The sequence below is a fragment of the Anomaloglossus baeobatrachus genome, chromosome 1 (genome assembly GCF_048569485.1).
Source record: "Anomaloglossus baeobatrachus isolate aAnoBae1 chromosome 1, aAnoBae1.hap1, whole genome shotgun sequence".
In the NCBI taxonomy this organism is placed as follows: domain Eukaryota; kingdom Metazoa; phylum Chordata; class Amphibia; order Anura; family Aromobatidae; genus Anomaloglossus; species Anomaloglossus baeobatrachus.
The window spans coordinates 316,136,911-316,152,461 of record NC_134353.1 but is presented as its reverse complement, the minus strand read 5'-3'; the positions used below and the strand labels follow the sequence as shown (position 1 = coordinate 316,152,461).

The following is a 15,551-nucleotide window of genomic DNA, read 5'->3' as shown; positions in this document are numbered from 1 at the left end:
TGAATTTAGGATTAATTTCAGTACGTTTCAGTGTGTACTTGTCAAATGATGTGATATTGTGTAACATATAGTACTGCCTATTATAGGATTTTTACATGGGGTGACTTACAAGGGCCAAATGTACCAAAGAGACTTCCCATGTGGCTGCCATGTGGGCTCCTGCAGCAAGGGGTCTCTTTTATGTTGGAATTTCGGCTAGGATCTGTGTTCAAAGGTGCTGCAACATTGGCAAAGGGCTTCTATAATGCCCAACAATTAATTGTAACCAATAACATTGCATTAATAAAGTATGTAAAGCCAAAAGCAAGCTGACTATATTGTTGAAGACATTTAGAGCACATCAAAGCTCTCTTCACTTCCAAGTGTTTAAATTAACTTAGACAGCAACCATCAGTTATCAGAAATGAAATATACAAGGGTCTTCCAAAACCTTGCCTGGTTTCTACTTGTGTTTTCTTCCATGCACTCTTTTTTTTCTTTCTTTTGATATTAAAGTTGAAATTGTTCATTGGGAACTTCTTGTTGGACTGGACTGTACTGAAGGTTACAAGACTTCCTGTTGTTACCATGACTTATTAACACAAAATGGTAGGTAACATAGGTAATACAGTTGGTTGCTGATCAGTTGGTGCCCAACGACTAGGACCTCCACAAATCCCCAATGTGGGTCCCCAGAATCCTATTTTTATAGCTTAATGTCCCACATGCACACCACTATTTGTTGTATGGAGCTAACAGAGATAACTGAGAACAGTGCTCATGATCAGTGGAGGACCCAGCAGTTGTTCCTCCAGCAATTAACAACTATCCTGTGTATTGGTAACATGTTGTTATGGTGGGTCAACCCGGTTAACAATGTAGAAGCTCAGTCACCATAGAGTACCTGGTATTGGCTGGTTGAATGGCGTAGTGTCTATGTAATTTGTGAAAAACGTATAGAGAATATAACATGGTCAGGGAAAGAGGGGGTACGGTGAGGCAACAGCTTGGTTTTTTTTTTAAACCATCTGTGACCAGTAAAGGCCTCCTACACTCTCAGGATCAGAGAACAGTTGAACATGTTCGCCTTGAGTTCTTTTGGCAATAAATTTTAGTTTTAAATGGGTTGTTTACTACTCGGACAACCCCTTCTCAATCGTTATGTTCCCTCATGTACAATAGCAGCTATACTCACCTCCAGAGCAGGTGCCTTTCCAGTGATGTTGGTGCCTGCTCTCCAGACGCTCACATGACATTTGTATGTCACGGTAGCCCTGTAGCCTTTCAGTGTTCACTTCTCTCTCACTTCCTTCGGACATAACTGATATCTGGAGTAAATCAGATTGCAGCAGTACGCTCTCACTTCTTCCAGGTGTCCATTTTGTCTCAAGGAGGTGAGAGTGAAACAGCTTCTGAAACTGTCACTCAGATGAAGTGAGAGACTGTTGATACTTTCTGACTTCCTTTTGATGTCACTTACATCTGAGGGAAGTGAGAGGGAAGCTACTGCTGACTGGCTGCAGGGCTCATGTAACATAACAATGTCACACGAGCCCTGAGAGAGCAGGTGCCGACATCGCTGGAACATTGTCCTGTATTACTGCTATTATTTTACATGGTCATTGAGAAGGGGTTGTCTGAGTAGTGGACAATCCCTTTAATTCACTGTTCAGGACTTCCATATTATGAAACAACTAGCTATTGTAAACCCTTATAACCTGCAGACAACACAGACAATGTTTCATCAAGTGGTTTATGCCCATTTTTTGCTGTAAAACTGCTTGAAAGGTTACACAGATTTTGTGAGACTTGAAGTTGTGCAAAAAAACGTTCAAGATCTTATATTTTCAGCCCAGTCCTCACCAGCTCGGCCAACTTTTTGAAAAGTGAGTGGAACTTAGGTTGGAAAGGACGCGGTCAAGCGACAAATTCAACATAATGTACACCACCACAAAAGTGACATCAATTGAAACAGAAATCTATAACCTGATTAGAGTAGCATTTCTGGTGGTAGCACACAACAGTTAACGATGAATCAAATTCATTAAGAGGCGCGTTTATATTAATAAATTTGGCGATTGTTACTCCAGTGCTCCTTAGGACAGATGTGCAAAACGCAAGTCGTAATAAATAAGAGCCATAATGCTTTAATATAGTTTTTACTTATCTTAAAAGTGTGCAAACGTGAAACTCGGAGAACGTCGATCATACCTTTCTATACTACTTTATAGACCTCCACATCTTTACTCATTTACCTGTTAGTTGTATATTGTCTAGATTTTACACAGAAGAGAATATAGGCCTCACCTTATGGTATTTTAACAAGGTATAAAATGCAGCACAAGGAACACACTGTACAATTGTATATGGAGGCATGCTGGTCCTCACATAAATGGTGTCAGTCCTGGAAAGTGTAATAAGTGGAGCACTAAATAGACAATATTTGGGTGAGATTTCTTGCTGCATGTTAGCTTTAAGACCTTTGAAACATAAGCTGTACATGGACAGCGCAATAATGGAGCAGCAGTGGGCTCAGATATTGAGTCTATCTATTCATGGCAGAGGGTGGCTGTGTTATTTAGCCACCAGAAGTATTTTTTTCAATTTTTTTTGTTTACATTTCCCAATGTACTGTAGGGTAAAATGAATGGTGTGAATTCAACACTATAACTGCAGATAATAGGCCATCATTCGGTTATATTGATAAAAAGATGCAAAAGTTATTGCCTTTGGAAGAAACCTATGCAGAGCACTTGGGTAGGCCTAACTTGTACATAATCCACTGACATGGACACAGTCACAAGGATTTTTGCATGTAATGAGAAAACATTAGGGAACAGTTATTATAAGAAATTATATTACATGTGTTCGGCCTGAGGATGTGGGGGCAGCTGATGGAGATGTTCAAGGGAATATCTCATTGAGGTATGGGCTTTGGGCAACGGCAGTGTATAACTTTATTCAAAGGAAATCAGAAATTACATTGAGGTCCCTTTCCACAGAGGCTAATCACAGAGAATCAGGGCATCTTCTCTCTGCTCTATTCTGCTTTTCTTAGATGGACCTTTTTGACAAACATCAAGAATTGAGGTCCCATTCCACAGGGACTGGTCACAGAGAATCAGGGCGTCTATTTTCTCTCTATTCTGCTTTTCTTAAGTGGACCTTTTATGAAAAACATCAAGAATTGAGGTCCCATTCCACAGGGACTGGTAACAGAGAATCAGGGCGTCTGTTTTCTCCTCTATTCTGCTTTTCTTAAGTGGACCTTTTATGAAAAACATCAAGAATTGAGGTCCCTTTCCACAGGGACTGGTCACAGAGAATCAGGGTGTTTCCTCTCTCCTCTATTTTGCTTTTCTTAGATGGACCTTTTGTGATAAACATCAAGAATTGAGGTCCCTTTCCACAGAGGCTAGTCACAGAAAATCAGGGCATCTCCTCTCTCCTCTATTTTCCTTTTCTTAGATGGATCTTTTATGAAAAACATCAAGAATTGAGGTCCCTTTCCACAGAGGCTGGTCACAGAGAATCAGTGCGTCACTTCTCTCCTCTATTCTGATTTTCTTAGATGGACCTTTTACGAAAAACATCAAGAATTGAGGTCCCTTTCCACAGAGGCTGGTCACAGAGAATCATGGCTTTTCCTCTCTCTTTTTTCCTTTTCTTAGATGGCCCTTTATAAAAAAGATCAAGAAGTGTGACTTGTCTGTGCAAAAGATAGCTGATAACCATACCAAAGTGCAAATATTGTGCTTATAATAAAAATATATTACAAAACAATATTAAAAAAAATGTAGTTTTCGTTTTAGAGGTGACATGACCTTGTTCAGTTTTAGTAGAAAAAGTAAAAAATAAACGTACTGTAGCAGAATGAAGATAAAATATTGTTGCGAAGAACTCCATGTAAGGGGTTAAATTTTGCCTTAAGTGCTGATGTCCCATTTGTTAGCAGTCTCCATTAGATTTTGATCTTTGACCAGTCGGTGACTATATTTTTAGCACAAGGGATGAGAATGGGGTGTTCTTTAGCTTGAACAGACAGTATTCATCCTATCAATGGCTTATTAACTTACAGACTTGCTAACACAATACATGTGAGGTAATGGGATATTTGTAGGGATCAGAAATATATAAAGCCCGCTTTACACACTACAATATATCTTACAATGTGTCGGCGGGGTCACGTCGTAAGTGACACACATCCGGCATTGTAAGGTACATTGTAGTGTGTGACAGCTACTTGCGATTGCGAATGAACGGTAAAACGTTCATAGCACGCACGTCGTTCATTCCTCATAAATTGAACGTCAGGTTGTTCATCGTACCCGGGGTAGCACACATCGCAGTGTGTGACACCCCGGGAACGATGAACAGATCTTACCTGCGTCCTGCGGCTCCCGGCCGGCAATGCGGAAGGAAGGAGGTGGGTCTGATGTTTACGTCCCGCTCATCTCCGCCTTTCCGCTTCTATTGGCCGGCTGCCGCGTGACGTCAATGTGACGCCGAACGTCCCTCCCACTCCAGGAAGTGGACGTTCGGCGCCCACATCGAGGTCGTATGGACGGGTAAGTACGTGTGACGGGGGTTAATCATTTGTGCGGCACATTCAACAAAATTGAACGTGTCGCACATACGATGGGGGTGGTTACGATCGCATACGATATCGTATGCAGAATCGTAACATGTAAAGCAGGCTTAACATTTATCATTTGCACCATCTCTGGTGAGGTTTTACCCCACTAATATAATTTACATATGTTAACCCAGTTAGATAGAGTCTGTGCGATTAGCGGGCATGTCCGGAGTTATAGAAAATTTTACCGTGGACAGAAAGTTATATAGACTTGTCCTCCAATAACACAGTTGGACAGTTTTTCTCAATTTCTCATAATTATAAAACACTTATATTTAGGTACTTCTTACCGTAATCATGCCCATAGCTATGCTGCGTTGCTTATCCCTTACATGGTTCAGTTTACAGCATTCTCCCAAATAATACCAGCTTACCTACTGGTTGGTTTTAGGCGGATTGTGATATTTCAACGCTCATGGGATCAACGGGTAGTGTTATCTTTGAGCAGTTGCCTATTTGGCCACTCCCTATAAGAAAATTAAAGTGTAATTCATATCTCAAATATCCTATCCCAATATGTAGTAGCTGCAATAATAATAATAATAATAATAATAATAATAATAATAATAATATTAGCAAATACCTCCAATTAGAAACGTAGTCTAGTTTTTCTGAAAAGCTACTGTATGTCACTTACCTCATGTGCAGGGCATTACAGTAGCTTGGGTATCCATGGTTACGGCCATACATATATGGACAGTTAGTTAATTGCTCATGGTTGTAACCATGATTACTTAAGCAACTGCAATGCCCTGCACATGAGATAATTGACAGCTTATCAGCAAAACTATACTACATTTCTAATGGGAGATATTAGCGAATATTCTTTTATTACTCAGCTACATATTTAGACAGAATCTTGCAGGTATGAATACCCCTTTAAGAAGGCTTAATATACATATAACTAATTTACTTTTATATTATAATTTGTGTCAGATGGAAAACAGCACAAAAGCATTCTGGCTCTATAGAATTAAAGCCCTATCAGGGAAGGTCCCATTCTAGAGCCTTAACCATACACCTACTGCATATGAGCTTTATTTTCCATACCATTCAAAAACCATGCCCATTAATATATAGTTGGGCCTACTTTTGCAATGAAAACAGGATCTACACTTTTGTAAAGATTATCCTGTATATAACATCTGATGTCTGTGCATAGTATATTACATACCATATTAAGGATAATATGTTCAGTATATAAACTGTCACTACAGATATCAGATGTGATATACAAGATGACGTGATGGCATAATATCTGATGTTCTGTATTCAGTGTATTATATACTAATCTGTTTACTATATGTGCTATGCTATGCGATGTGCACAGACATCAGATGTTATATACACAATATGTAACTGGTATAATATCTGATGTCTATAGTCACAGTATACTATACTATGCGGAATGGTGGCTCAGTGGTTAGCACTGCAGTCTTGCAGCGCTGGGGTCCTCGGTTCAAATCCCTCCAAGGACACTATCTGCAAGGAGTTTGTATGTTCTCCCTGTATTTGCGTGGGATTTCTCTGGGTTCTCCGGTTTCCTCCCACACTCCAAAGACATACAGATAGGGACTCTAGATTGTGAGCCCCAATGGGGACAGTGTTGCCAATGTACTGTATGTAAAAGCGCTGTGGAATTAATAGCGCTATATAAATGAATAAAATTATTATTATTACCATCACGTGTTATCTGTATATGACATCTGATGTCTGTAATCACAGTATAGTATATATCAGTCACATATTAGTCTGTACACCAAATATGATATACTATGTCCACAGACATCAGATGTTATATACAGGATAATATGTGGCTAGTGTACTATCTGATGTCTGTACTCATAGTGTATCATATACCAGTCACATATTCTCCTGTATAATGTATGTAACATCTGATGTTAAGTACAGGATAAAATGTGAAAGGTATAATATATGATGGCTGTAGTCATAGTATAATATACACCTGTCACATATTTTCCTGTATATACCATCTGATGTCTGTTGTCACAGTATACAGTATCATATACCAGTCATAGAGCCTCCTGTTTACTGTATACAATATACTGTGTGCGCTGATGATGTAGGATAAGTGTCTGGTGCAGTATATCATGTCTGTATCACAGTATATCATACCCCAGTCATGTATTCTCCTGTATACTGTGTATAATATACTTATCATGCATCGGGCTCAGGAGATGATCCTGTGATCTTGTGCTGCGTGGTCAGTTTTGTTCCCTGTTGAGCCACATCCTGGTCAGTCACTGTCCAAATGCTGATTAACTTTTACCTTTGCTTCTTTTTTTTTTTTATTTGCGGTTATCAGGTGTTCTCATTTGCTAATTTTCTCTGCCCTATCACATCCCGGGTGGGGCTAAATATGTGCTCCTTGTCTGATGGCTATGTTTCTATGTGGATTACTGCTAAGAAATTTCAGCCCTGCAGCTAAGAGATTTGGGCAAAGACTACTGGTGTTTTTTCATTTACTTTTCTTATACCTATCTTGTTTTCTGTTAGGTTTCTTGGAGTTTACCCTAGCTTGCATGTATTATTTCTCCTTTGTTTGCTTGTGCATGTCTTTTTTGTTTCCTCACCTTGGGTCCATACCTATCTCTGCATGCTTCTCCTATCTTGGTTTATAGTGCTTGGCAACCTTCCCTCCACTTCCTCAGAAGATACAAGGAACAACTCAACAGCCTTTTAGGCAGACAGGTCTGAGTTGTGGGTTTTTAGTCTTTCTGCTAGGGATACTGGAGCCTGTACAGGAGCCATTAGCGGCTATGCAGCTAGGGATACTAGTCCGTATAGGATAAATAGAGTACAGGTGCGGCTGCATTGAGATAGGCTTTATTTTCCTTTTACCCATGTTGGAAATCTTATATGCATAACAATACTATATGAGCATAGACATTAGATGGCATATACAGTACAGGATTGTCACTTATATTCTGCTTTAAGGGAGCCTCCCATTAACTCCCCCCCCCATTTCTGTGTAAATGTAGTGTAATGTCAGTGTGTTACTATACCCAACTATGGTCATCTTCTCTAGGATCAAGCTCCTTCAGAGCAATGTCACCGCTCTTCAAACTCTCTGGCTCACTTTATGCTTTTTGTGACCTGGAAGTCACTTTTACAATGTAAGAGTATGGAGCCTCATTCTGAACCTTGTTCTGATGCTCCATAAACTTACATTGTGAAAGACACTCTGAGTCACACAGAGCGCAGTGTGAGCTGGAGAGTCTAAATAGCCATCAGGTGACTCAGAAGAAGAACAGAGCTTCGGCATCACTCTGATCAGCAGAAATGCTGTTCTCCTGTGAATGGCACTTGCCGGCATTTACAGGAAGTGAGTTATGACAGCAACAGGAGTCATCAACTGATCCCACGCTGTCCTGACAACTTATGGGAACTCATGTTCGCGTCACGGGGTTGTCGATGGTGGCGGAGAACAGCGCGATCCCTGCCAGACGGCGTTAGATTGCACTGTCAGACTTTGACAGCACAATCTCAGTTGTTAAGAGGCGCGACTGGACCTCCAATCCACCTGTGCCTAATAGCTGCACATGTTATGTTGGCTGTTCAGATGAGCCGACATATGCGGGGAAAGATGTGAGCCCACATCAAAGGTAGGGAGAAGATGTAGGATGTATATATACATCCTACGTTGTTAAGGGGTTAATGTCTTAATTTCTGCTCCCTATGTGAAGCAGTCTGACCTAAACACAATAATGATGAGCCACTGCTCATGGGCCACTACTGTGTGCTTGCTCCCCAGGCCTAAACTTGCCAGACAGCCCTGCTTGAAGGTCACACATTTGTTAAATCAAACCTTTATGGACCTTACTTTTTGGATTATTCTACAGTAATGCTGAATTATGTATTTCCTAAACTTCTGCCTCAAATTTGAAATTATTCAATTGTAGAATACATCCTTCTATGATGCAAAATAAAAATTATCCTTCACTTGATATACGGGACCCAGCCAAAACCCCCATATCATTATTCTCCTCCAAAATATGGTAAAATCTTCTGTTTGGATCATTAGGTTTTTAATACGGTAGAGTGAATATCTTTTTACTTGTGCGGAACTATCTCAATTTCATCAAATTACATCTATCGGTTCTACTAGTATTTTGTAATTTGGACATTATGGTTCAAAAAATGTTGCTAAAGTCACTCATTGCTGATCATGTTAGTGTGAAGTGATCTGCCATGATGTCTTGCCCCGTTTTTATTGCCGAGGGCCGTAATAATTTTTTTCATGGCTGAATTTAGCTGCGCCGAGCATCTTTCTATAAAACCTGGAATGCTTAAAGTCACACTGTTGCAATGAAATGTTTAGTGAGAGGCTATAAACATCTTTAAATCTAAGAGGAAAACTCATAAATGGAGCTGTAAAGGCAGAGAAAGCAAAACAAAACTGATGTGCTGCCCTTGTATTTTTTTTTTATATTTGATTGGTAAAATCATGGGCCATAAACCAATGAAACCCGATCACACATGTAATAGGAGAAATGTAAAAAATGAATATACTGGAAAGGTTAAACTTTATTATTCTTCTGTATGGATGTCCATCACTGGTAACTAAGATTGGAATGTAAAAGGATAAAGCTATCGGTTCTCTTGTCTTTTCAGCAGAGAGGACATTAATCCTGTGAGTACTGTCATTCTGTAATGGACTTATAATTGGAGATTTAGAATGCACTTTTCTGTTAATTGTTTGATTTCACAGATGAAAAAAAACCCTCGATCTTTTTTTCTGGTTTTCTGATTCTGATTGTAAAGCATTTTCAGCTAATAAAACCAAATGTGATATACTATGTCATTGCCGGTTTGTAATATTCTCAGGTACAACCTTACAAGTGGAAAGTTATGAAAGGACTGAATATTTTTTTCTAATGTCTCAGATAATTTATGTGCTTGTGTTACCTTCAACCACCTAATCATTAGCTTCAACAGTTTATTTGCTGTTTCTAGAGTTTTATATACATGGCACTGGTCTGAAATAAAGCAAGTGACCTTATATTAACACAGTAGCGAAATAGCATTCACTACAGTCAATGATACAGGCCATTAGCCAAGGGAAGGACTTACAGAATAATTTAGTTGTGCAAATTATGTACTGTAGTTGTAACATTTTGGGACTATGTGATGGAAATACGAGCTACGTGGTGTTACAAGTGAGGGATGAAGGTGAATGAGAGTTAGTTAACTTTTCAGAGTTGCAAAATCATGAAATCAAACTAAGTAAATGTGTTGAGTAGTAACATAAGTAAAAAAAAGTATTAAAGACAATGTATTTTTTCTGATATAGCGTATTATAAGAAAACCTGCCATCAGCTGTGTAGAAGTTCACCCCAAGGTGTTTTGCAAGTGCACTGATGCCTATCATAATGTATTCTGCCCTATTCGACATGTAAAGAGCAGACTGTCTCGTGTTAAACATTGCCGTATTGGTAATAAGTCCCTAAACCATCAGACCAATGAAAATGCCACTTTTTACATGGGAGGGTGGAGAACATTTAGATGGATGCTCCTATCCAGTCCCATTGCCCAAGCTGGTTTGGTTGGAACTGGTTTCTTGCCGTATAAATATTAAGTTTGCTTACCTTAGCTTATTAAGTTGGTAAATTCTTTTGTACTTACCGTATTCTAAAGAGTCGCCTGTCCTATAGACTTTAGAGAGAGCTAGATTTACGTTTCAAGACCAAGCCAATAGGTCCAAGCATCTGAGGTTCTTAGTTATTATGTCCTCTGAAAAAGAAGAGCTCCAGAACACATTAAATGTTTGTAGAGAAACAAAGAGGGCGCAGAGTCGCATTTCAGTTGTTATCAACCAAGCTGTTAATCGAAGTATTTTCACCTCTACAGTCTCCCCAGCTGCAGAACGTATCCGCTTTATCTTGGGGGAAGACGATGATGGCCCAGCTCCTCCACAGCTATTCACTGAGCTTGATGAACTCTTATCTGTTGATGGACAAGAAATGGAATGGAAGGAAACTGCCAGGTAAGACCTTCAAAAATACTCTACATTGTAAGCTTTACACACAATCAAATACAAATCATGAATTGTTAAAGGCATTGTCTAATAGGCTTCCAACAACCATGGTAAGTCTTTTATTTTTATACTTTTTGACTTGCCTATGGTATCAGAGGAGACCTATGTAAGCAGATAAAGAATACTTGATAGTTTACTTGATAAATTAATAGCTAGCATTAGTACTACTGAAACTCTGCTTCATGGCCAAGTGTCCAATTTACATAGAACGTTCTTTTGCCATAGGACATTCTTGCAAATATTTCCGTAGTATTTCAATTGGTATTACTAAAATATAGCAGCATTGCCTCAGTAGTTAGGTGCTTCATTTTACAGAGAAAACTGATATGACATGGTCCTATTTCCCTTTCTTGAAATGCTAGAGCCTAGGATTAAAACCTTCTTTACAGCTGTGAGTCATGAGTTACTATTGCAGATTTCCAATGTCGTCAATATAGAACTGATAGACTGTAATTACATTCCAAAAATAGAAATGTAGCACCCCCAAGACCACGAAATAGTAGACATTCCAATCTCTAAGACCTCAGATAATCTCTTTATATGATATTATAGCCATACAATCCACATATACTGTTTTTATCCATAAGTTGCTTGGAATAATACATAGATGATTATGCTACATAGAGGAATAGGTGAATTATCTCATATACTGCTGTACGTTTGTTATTGAGCCTTAAGAAAAACCCTGACATTTCCTCTATGGCATTCACAATTTGAATAGCAGCACTTCAAGTTGCTACTTTATCAGAAATAATGGATATTGAATTATTGTGGGGGCTAAGAACTTTTTTGAATGTCATACTTTGGCTTTTTTGTAAACCTTGTTAGTATACTATTTATCTTTTTTATGAACGTTTTTCACCTCATTCATCCCAATATCTGTACATATGTAATTTGTGATATATAAGAAAATGTATAGAACTTTACCTGTTCATTGTTTTGTATTGTGGCATATTTCATGCCTGTGTGACATTGTGTCTGCTTGGAATGGGTATTCTGTATTAGTCGACTTATAAAACAATGATCCCTACTTGGAGGGTCAACATTATTTTTACCACCTGAGCAAAGCAAATCTTGTTTTTTATTTTCTTCTGGGAATATTATTTAACATTTTGGCACCCAAATTGTATTTCTCTTTAAGTCGTTTTTGGACTCTGAGAGCAAGGGTCAGTAGTTTAATTACTAATTACATTCCTAAAATCACATGTTGTGCTGGGCTGAATACGTGGGCATAGATTGATTGGTACTCAGTACACCAGTAACTACACCGGTAACTATAGAAAGCTATACTTGTAATTTTTATATCAGCTAGTTTTGACAAAAGCTTGGAAATGGGATGTTGGAATAACTGATCTGATCCGTAAAGGCACTCATACACTAGAAAAAGTGATCCTATATGTCTTATTAAAAATCCCACTATTCTTTAAAGCAAAGAGGATTTTAAAATTTATAGTGTACTGCATATTGCCTCAGAGATGGCCAGTTTCCTAAGCAATGATCACTTGCTTGCAAGCTGAGTGCCATGCAAGAACAAGAACCATTCTAAAGTTGGCCAATTCATCGGATCTGGCCAACCTCAGTACTGCATGCCTCAGAGGTAAAGCTTTAGGAAAGCGAGCAGTTCGTGCCATGCTGCCAGGTCAAACCATTAATCTATGAAGTAGATCACCTCCAAGAGATCAGTAATCTGGAAGGCAGAGTACTGTATGTTACTCAAGATTGGAACTTCATTGAACCCCAGTAAGTGATCTATCGATGCCATACAAGTAATCCAGTGTTCAATTTTGTGTCCTGTCTTAAATTTTACTTAAAATCTTTGCTTTTTCAGTTTGCGATTTGATGGTCCTATCTAATAGTCCAAAAAGTAGAGGCTGTTCCTATTGGTGAGATTGGTACAGGGTTGCCCATTTCATTTTTTACTTTTCCTGGACAGCTTAAAAAAAATCATGGACAGATAATATTTTTTACACACATTGGAAGCCCATAATAAATAATTTTGATTATAAGTGATTCATGACTACAGCCCATCATTCTGATATGAAGATCTCAGCTGCATTTGCTGTAAAATTGTGATAATTACAGTCAAAATATTCTGTATATGTTTCTACAACTTCAAAAAGAATCATGAACACCTTCAATTTTTTTCACAAAGATAGCAAAAAATTGTCAATTTTTTAAGGTCTTCCTTGGAATTTTTAGACAGTTGGCCCACGTTTTCTACTCAAAAAAGATGGACTGGTGAATAAAGCAGTATATGCTGTGCTGCTGACCTGATTTTTCTGCTTGGACCTAACACCGATGCTCCATCTCTATTGATGTTCCTCACTGTCCCAGGTGCTCTCTCAGCAAATAGCCCCTACCTTCTATAACCCAGCAACAGCCTCCTGGTTTAATTTCCAGCTGAACTAGTGATTTATTAGGTAGGTGGCCACCTGATTTTCATCCCTATGTGTTTTTAAGCTACTTTGGTAATTCCCATAGTGGCTCTCTTTGTTAACTTGTTTGGAAGTTCTAAACATAAGTTGCTACTGCACACCTCTGGCAACCGATTATCTTCCCTTAGAAGAAAAGGAGAATGATAATATCTTACTCTCAAGTCTCTCCTTCCCCTGCCATCAGCCTCCTGGCGAAAGTAGTGACCAACATATAAACTTTAAATGGTTGATCGAGCCCACCAAAGTCTGCCATTTAGAATTACATAATCATATGTGTATAGTCACCTCTACACTCCTTCTTGTACCTGCTTGTTTTTCATAGCCTTCTTGTATACATATCCTTTCAACACTATGTTGCATGTTTTACCTTACAACTTGTGTAATTTCTTGAGCCACTTTGCAGGAATATAAAACATTTGTTATGCAGGTTGGTGTTTTTGAGTCCTCTATTATCTTTCTTTGACATGGTGCCACTTGGTTTACTTTTACTTGGTTTGGTTGTGTAGGCCAGGTTCACTTCAGGGAATTGGTGACTCATCAACTCTTACATAAAAAAAAGTACTGAAACAGCATGTCTTAGTACAGGGGTGGGCAATTAATTTTCCTGACCGGCCAAGTGGGAGACCGTGACTTTTGAAGAGGGCCAAACTAATAACAACAACTAATGACAACAAATTCTGCTTATTAATACAGACTAATATTAATGTTATTACTTAATATTGAGCATAAATTAGTATGTTTGACTACCAGCTACTGCTAATACATGTTACGATAGGGCGTATTATAATATGTATTCTCACCAGTAATATCTAATCAAAACCATATAAGTTCTGATTTTTATGAAATCAATAAATCATACTGTTCTGCTTATACTGGCATAATTCTAGATATACCTTGACCAATACCTCCCCCATACGATAGTACTGCCCCCAGCTCCTACACAGGATGATAGCCCCATATCTTCACATACATTATATCACCACAGCTCCCCACACAGTAAGATGCCCCCACAGATGTCCACACAGTGTGATAACTCTCATAGCCACGACATACAGTGTGATGTCCCCAGAGCTCCCCCCACGCAGCATTATGACCCTACCGTCCACAGTTCTAACTGACAATAAAAGAAAAAAAAGAGATTCACTTTGCCCTGTTCCCCTCATGTGCTTCTCCATTCGGTGATGTGTGTGGAGTTAGGCTCAGTGTAGAAGTCACAAATCTAGTTGTGTCATTGCGCCTTCTGCATTGAGAGTCAGACTGACAAGCTAAATGGTGGAACAAGGGAGCCCACGACTCCCTACTCTACCATTTCATTCAACTGTATCTGCATCCGGGTGCTGGTTGGGGAGATTGTGGTGTCATATGACGCACCCAACTCAGGGTCCCAATAGTATTTTACTGATATTAATGTTTCCAATATTCTGGTGGCTGTAGTCTGTAGGCCGGACAGGAACAGCGGGCAGTTTCAGAACGCTATTAACCTACAGATGAGCCCCATGTCTGCAGGTTAATAGCATTTTTTCATGAAACAGATTCCCTTTAAACTTTTTTTTTTGTCACATGGATCTATAGAGACAGTCATCTGATGGCCATAATCCTTCCTTCTTTAACCTTATCACCTGTTATTTCCAGGGAAGACCAGTATAGAATTGCATGTTATATTAATATAAAATGTTCTTTTACATTATAGCCCAATCTCCTGCAATTCTTGGTACAATATACAGTACTTTATTGTGTGGTTCTAAAAATGTGTAGCTATTGACTCATAGAGAGGACCTGTTGCCAGGTCAAAAGTTGCTATCTCCTATTTGATTCGCACTGCTCTCCTTAGCATTCCGTTTTTTTTGTTTTTCTTTAATCAGATATGGACCATTTCTTTAGTGCTAATTTTTATGATCTTTACCATGGGGGCATTGCTCTCAGGATTCTTTTGAGGAAATGTCTTTAGGCCGCTCTGCATTATTACTCTGTGAGTAATGGCTGGGCCCCTTGGTAAAGACCACAAGTTAGTTCTAAATTAAGAGGTCCATGTCCTTGGGACTGTATGGTGGATTTAAAAAAACAAACAAAATAAAAACAAAAACAGAAAAAACAAGGCAACAATGGGAATAGAATAAGAACAAAAACTGCCAATTTTCACCTGGCGAGGGGTGACCAGGCCTCTTTAAACAGGACAGTTTTGGAGTTAATTGTCATTGTATAACAAGTACAAGTTTAACCTTTGCACTGTTCTGCAGCTGGTTAGACAAGTTTTCTCATCCTCAGTCCTTTTCTATCTGTGTAAAGTAAATAATAAACTGTATAATGTATAAGTAACTAAACATCATTCTGATTTTTCAGTATTACTTTATCTGATTGATATCAATGGATTTGATTTATGGTGAATCAACAACCCCCTAAGTGTGGATTTAACTTAGCCTAAAAGTTTTGATATACAAGACAT

The 15,551-nt window shown here is 38.7% G+C and overlaps 1 protein-coding gene across 14 annotated transcripts in view; it reads left to right on the top strand.

Moving 5' to 3' along the window:
- The window catches only part of SLC4A4 (solute carrier family 4 member 4), a 328,597-nt gene that overhangs the window by 201,552 nt on the left and 111,494 nt on the right, over positions 1 to 15,551 (top strand). For all 14 annotated transcript variants that reach the window (XM_075351257.1, XM_075351249.1, XM_075351305.1 and 11 more), the window contains exon 5: positions 10,487 to 10,622. In XM_075351257.1, coding sequence (XP_075207372.1) covers positions 10,487 to 10,622 — 136 coding nt within the window. The remainder of the gene's footprint in view (positions 1 to 10,486; positions 10,623 to 15,551) is intronic.